Raw genomic sequence first — 5,947 nt, forward strand, 5'->3', positions numbered from 1 at the left:
GTTGCTAAGAGAATTGCTAATATGTTAAATAGTGAACAAATAGGTATGTGTTTCGATGGAAGTTTTTACCGTGTTTTTCTATTGTTTTAAATCAATTCTTTATATATAAAGATTATTGTTGATCACTGATCAGTCCGGTGCTTTGAGTTCTATAGAAGAAAGATTACAGAAGGTACATAATATATTTTGCCAAATTTAATACATTTGCTTCATTATGCTATGCAGTTGACCAGACTCTGTATGTTGATTGACATGATTAATATAAAAACTCAGCTTTGAAGTTTTAAAAGGTTTTCTAATATCTTATACATTGACATTTTGAGGTATTGATTACTTTTTAACAAACTGGAATACTAAATAGAGAATATCCACATTGTCAAATTCACTAGCAAGCATGATCTTTGAATGAAATGCTGTCTCCTCAAGGCTCAAGTATAACAAGAAATATCCTTCTCAAAAAAAAAAAAAAGGTGTTACAAGAAATGGAGAGTGAGATGAAGGGTTCAGTGGGTGTATGAGTTGTGTTTTTCCTATGAAAAAAACCATGAATTTGAATATTTGATTGAGCTTTTGGTAGAATATCCAAGTTTAGAGATATTGGATGAGTGCTTTGAACCCAACTCAATTAATGGGCCACTATAAATGAGCCATAAGATACTCTTGGGTAAGGGAGTGACCCCAATCCACTGATTATTCTGAGCCCAATTTTTTTAGTTCTTGGGCATTATAAGACTATGAGGAATTGTTGTGGCAACCTTTTTCTCTAAATCTTGGTTAACAATCCATCTATTTCCTCAATTGCAATCTGATTGAATTGATTAAAGCATGCTTATGGTGAGCCTAAATAGGCCAATTTCACTCAGAAATTACTCAAATCCGTCCCCAAAATATTTTTACAACCTTCCTCCCAAAACCAACCACCCACCCACACACACCAACAATTTGGCTAGAAAAACTTGAAAGTGAAACCTAAATTGGGTTTGTACATTATTGTCATTATCTTTTTAATATATGCTACTTCGCCTACATAAGGCTGGGTCATAGTGATCTAGCACACCACATATCACATATCAAGTTTCTGCTCTAAGTTTTATATTTTCTGAGAAGCTTCTGCTATTGCTGGGCTTTTATAAGTTATAGGATTCCACATTACTCTTAGCCCATGTTAAAACTTAAAAGAGAGGAACAATTTGTTCCTGTCCAACCGCAGCAGAAAACATACTTAGGAAAGGCATGAAAAGAGAAATAGTCATGACACATTCAAATCTGCAAAATTAGTAATACTGTTTAACTTGATATCACTTAAATCACTTTAGTTACTTCTTCCCCTATCTTGGGGACCAAAGAAGTCATCAAATCCAAAAAAAAAAAAAAAAAAAAAACATCTGAAATAATAAAAATACTGAAGGAAGCTATGAAAAGTCAGCCCCTTCAGAAGAAATACTCTACTGTTGAGTTGGAAGAATTGGTCCATGGTACTTGAATAACAACCATGCAGCCCTCATACTCAAATGGTACAACTTCATCATCAATCTTGCAAGCAATTGGCTTCTCTGATGCAAACACCCTCATTTCTCCAGTGCCCTTCACTCCAATTTGAACTGACTTGCCCTCATCATTGAAGGCCAAGGACTGAATGGCACCACCAGTATTGAGCATATTCACCAAACCAATAGGAGCAAACTGAATACAAGTTCCAGCAAAGACAGTCACTGGGGAGACAGTAATGAGCTCGAACTTGAATGGCTCCAAAGACAACTCCACATTCTCAGATGGCTTAGAAAGGACCAACTTCTTAGCCTGGTGGTAGTACATGGCAAACACTTGTACTCCTTCAATGGGGATTGGATTCTTGCCACTCTTCCACTCAATGTCTTTTGGGTTTGTTTGAGAGGTCACAACATGGGAATGTTGGGAGAAGCATTGGTTGCGCCTAGTTTCACGAGACCATCCACCTCCTTGGCAATTGAATGCCCCAAGAACTCCAGTGTACTGTTAGAAAGGTAAACATAAAGTATAAGACTTAATTTTAGGGTCACAAATTTTGGATAGGTCCCAATGGTGACCTTGCCATAATGAACATTGCACATGCTAAACAGATGGCAAGAAGGCTCACCTTGTTGAGGTTCCAAATTTTCAGCATAGTCTTCCCATCATGGAGGGGATCCTCAAAGAGACAATCTTTGGTTGGAAGAGCATAGTACTCACAACGCAAAATGGACCCATCAGGCAACACCAAGGTCTTAAGTAGATCAAAGTTGTGCTTCCCAACAGTGTCACTCACATAAATAGGACCACCAGAAATTGCACGAGATGCGGCATGAAATGCAGCACATGGATGAGTGGACTGGAACATGTCCCAATCTGGGTGTATGAAGTTGCCCATCCACAAGCTATTGTAAGCACAATGCACCATATGACACCCTTGGAGCCAAAATGTGCCATTTGGATCACCAGATGGATCAGTGCACCAGAAATCATCCCCTATTTAATACATGTTAAATGTACATGTTAGTTGAGAACAAAAAACTAAAATCTCATTAGGTTGTCTCTATGGCTTATTTGTAAAATGTCCCAAAAAATTTATTTTCTTCTTTGCTAACTAAAAATATATTAAGACAGCACCTTCAAAAGACAATTTAAAATAATAATAATAATAATAATAACTGCCATTTTGTTGGACCAATATAAAAGCATTCTCAAAATTTGGACCAGAAGCATATTTAAGTCTTATTTATTCAATGCCACGTATTGAGGGGCAATGAAGAAATGTTCCACCAAATTCTAGATTCACAAGCCGTGAATTGATTGCAGTTGTTAGCTTAGTAGCAAGCTTTAAACACGTGGCAATTCTAATAGTTTTATACTCAAAATAATTTTATTTCAAATGCCAAAATTAAAAAACTCTAACAAGTTATTAGAAAAGATTTGCTCTTTCCAAAATCTAGTGATGTCACTTGCCTAAATACATAGTGAATACAAATAGGAAAGGGGACATTTTACTCACTTTTTTTGTATAGATATGTCAAAATCGTTAATAAAAGTATATACTAATATTTTAAATTCTTCTCATAAATAAAAATAGCATCACATTAACAAGGTATGGTATTGTTTCTATAAATAACTTTTTTTTTAAAAGCATGGTTTTGCAGTGACATACCAACACGGCCAAGACAAATGGCCTCTGTTCCGAGGAACATGAAATCGTTGCAGTGCTCCATGCTAGCTATGACACCATTGCCATTGAAGTGCTTCCTCACAGAGGAAGTGAGAGCTTTGAAATATGCTTTTGCTAGCTCAACTCTGCCTCCATAATTCTCACACAACATCTCCAGCAACTACATAGAACCAAAATTAATGTCATTTATAAATAAATAAATTATAAAAAAAAAAGACAATGTATATTACATCCAAACTTATTAATCCCTAATGGTTGAAAATATTTTGTGGGATTTTTTTTAATATTAAAAAAGTTTAATAATTTAATAGTGATAACGTGCCGACCAAAGTGGTCAAAGTAAATGAATCCTCTACAAACTTCTACTCTTCTTTAGATAAAGGCAAAAACTTGACTTGGTCCTACAATATGTCACCTATTACACTCTTTTATGTGGCAAGAAGTCATACTTGTCCAAATTCATGATAAACCCCGTAACTAACGTTAAAAAGTCCTATTCTTGATCCAATCAAAATAAAACTCAACTAAAAAGAAAGGATAATTCTAAAAAAAAAAACTAAAAAGAAAGGATAGAAGTTAAGGACTTACATGGATAACATCAACTTTGACCCCATCAATCCCAACGGCCTCCAAGTGTGAGTGAAGCCCCTCATACATCTGATCAACAATCTCCGGCGGGACCAGTCCCACACCAGTGTCAACAATTTTATCCACCGCAAGATCTTCCATGGTCAGCTTTAACCCCGGTGAGAGTTTGGGCTCCACAACTACAGCTTCAGGCAATCCAGGCACATTGGGCCTAATCCCACCCCAATATCCACACAAAGCATGCCAAACATACACGTAGTCCACACTTTTGAACTCCTCCTTCAGGTCCCTAACAAAAGCCCCCATACCCTTGCTAGGCCCACCAATTGTGTCACACTTTTTGGGACTAACATAGTCTCTAAACTTGTAATTCTCTTGAAATTTCAAGAGCCTACAAGGCATTTGCTCACCAGCAATGGTTTGATTCATACCCTCTTGTGTGATTGGGTCAGAATCATGACCAATTGATTGCCACCCATCATCAAGTAACACAAGCCCAGGTGGGCACCCACCATCAACCAGACCTTTCACACCTTCTATAACACCTTCAGGGTGCACAGAAAGATAGAATGCATCCCAAGTGCACCAACCAAATTTGTCCACGATACCAGGTGGGTTTTTCTCTTCCAAAAGCTTGAAAGTACCCAAGTGAACCCTCACAACTTTCATTGCCTCTTTGACCAAATTAAAAGGGTCCTCGCCAGCATGCATGTACATGACACTTGTGAATGTGTCACCAATGGCCTTAGATGAGCCACTCTCAACGCAAAGATCAACGTTATCATCGTGACCAGGTTGAATCGATGCTCTAAAAGGACCTTCCAAAATAGGAAGAAGAAGAACATAAGGACGACCCAGTTCAGAATTTTCAAGAATCACCATCTGGGTCTCGTTCTCTATGTCTCTGCCATTGGAGCCAACCCAGTGTGTGGTCCACCAGACCTTGAACCTGAATATGCTCATGAACCTTATGTCTTTGAGTTTCCCAATGGAAACGACATGTCGGTCAGTGGACTCCCTGGCATTGAAGCCCACAAAGCAACCAGCGGTGGTGGTAGATTTGTCAGTGTTGGTGTATGGTGAAGGAGTGACTGTGATGTTATCAGGGACTTGGGAGAGAATGACATGGCCATTGGCTAAGAAGTTTGAACCTTCCAATGTGATTGGAGATTGGTTATAGGAATCAACGAGTTGGGTAGTGACATCTGAGGCACCTTTTCTAAAACTTGGAGCCATTGATGAACAAAGAAGAAATTGAAAGGTTTATGAAAAAAGAGTGAAAGAGTATCAAAGAAAGTGGTTAATGGCTAATGACTATGAATTTTACACAAGGGTTTTGTGGTGAGAGGCGAAGGGACTAAAGGGTTTTGTATATATAGGAAAACAAGGTAGGTTTGAATTAATATACAGGGAATGAATGAAAATGGAAAAGATTTTTTTTTTTTTTTGTGATCTTCAATGAGAATAAGAAGAAAAGAGAGCTTGATTTTGTACGTGTTTTAGGAAATCTGTAATTTTGTGATTCTATGGCTCAACCGATATGGAAAGCTCGAATTTATAGGAGAAGATGAGGAACGTGGCAAGAAAGTGCCCGGGTTAATGTAATATTATTTTAATGCTCTCTTTTTCTTTTTCTTTTTCTTTTTTTATGCCATTTGGGGGAGGTTATGACTTTATTGAGTTTTATGACATATTATAATGGGTTTTATTTTTTATTTATTTACTGTGGGTCATACTCAATTTACCAAAAAAGTGTTTACTATTCTAAATTATCCAGATGATGAATGCCTTTTCTTACAAATTTCCTGGCAAGAAAAAAAATGTTCTTTATGTTTCTAATTTCTGTAAAGAACATTTTTTAACATTTTTTAACCTTACCAAGTTGATAAATTATGTTCATAAAAAAAATAAAAAATAAAAAGTTGATAAATTAAGGAAAAAAAAAATGGAAAAAGTGCACATGCTTAGCAATTAGCATTGCTCATATTTGATGGATTACATATCGATTATATTGTACCCTTTTAGCCAGGACGGTAGAGCTTCAAGAGGTTTCATCACAAATTGCTTGGGTCTAAAGTCGAAACCAATTAAAAATGAAATCTCTTTGGAAAAGGAAATCGTTTTATTTTATTTTATTTTTTGCTGAATAAGGAAATTTTTTTTATCTGTTTTCATTCTTTT

At 36.5% G+C, this 5,947-nt stretch overlaps 1 protein-coding gene across 1 annotated transcript; it reads right to left on the reverse strand.

Moving 5' to 3' along the window:
- Nucleotides 1–1,265: 1,265 nt before the first annotated feature.
- LOC112014554 (probable galactinol--sucrose galactosyltransferase 5) lies at nt 1,266–5,293 on the reverse strand. Its single transcript, XM_024046944.2, has 4 exons — nt 3,767–5,293; nt 3,161–3,338; nt 2,117–2,484; nt 1,266–1,992 (listed from the first exon to the last, which is right to left on the reverse strand). The coding sequence occupies exons 1-4, from the start codon at nt 5,000–5,002 to the stop codon at nt 1,432–1,434; spliced, it is 2,343 nt and encodes a 780-aa protein (XP_023902712.1). The 5' UTR covers nt 5,003–5,293; the 3' UTR covers nt 1,266–1,431.
- Between the last annotated feature and the right edge of the window lie 654 nt (nt 5,294–5,947).

Source organism: Quercus suber, unplaced genomic scaffold, assembly GCF_002906115.3.
Source record: "Quercus suber isolate HL8 unplaced genomic scaffold, Cork oak 2.0 scaffold_22, whole genome shotgun sequence".
Lineage (NCBI taxonomy): Eukaryota > Viridiplantae > Streptophyta > Magnoliopsida > Fagales > Fagaceae > Quercus > Quercus suber.

Coding starts and splice junctions, on each gene's coding strand:
- LOC112014554 (XM_024046944.2), bottom strand. CDS start 5,002: ATGGCTCCAAGTTTTAGAAAAGGTGCCTCAGATGTCACTACCCAACTC. Junction 3,339..3,766: donor TCAAAGTTGATGTTATCCAT/GTAAGTCCTTAA, acceptor GGTTCTATGTAG/TTGCTGGAGATGTTGTGTGA. Junction 1,993..2,116: donor AAATTTGGAACCTCAACAAG/GTGAGCCTTCTT, acceptor CCTTTCTAACAG/TACACTGGAGTTCTTGGGGC.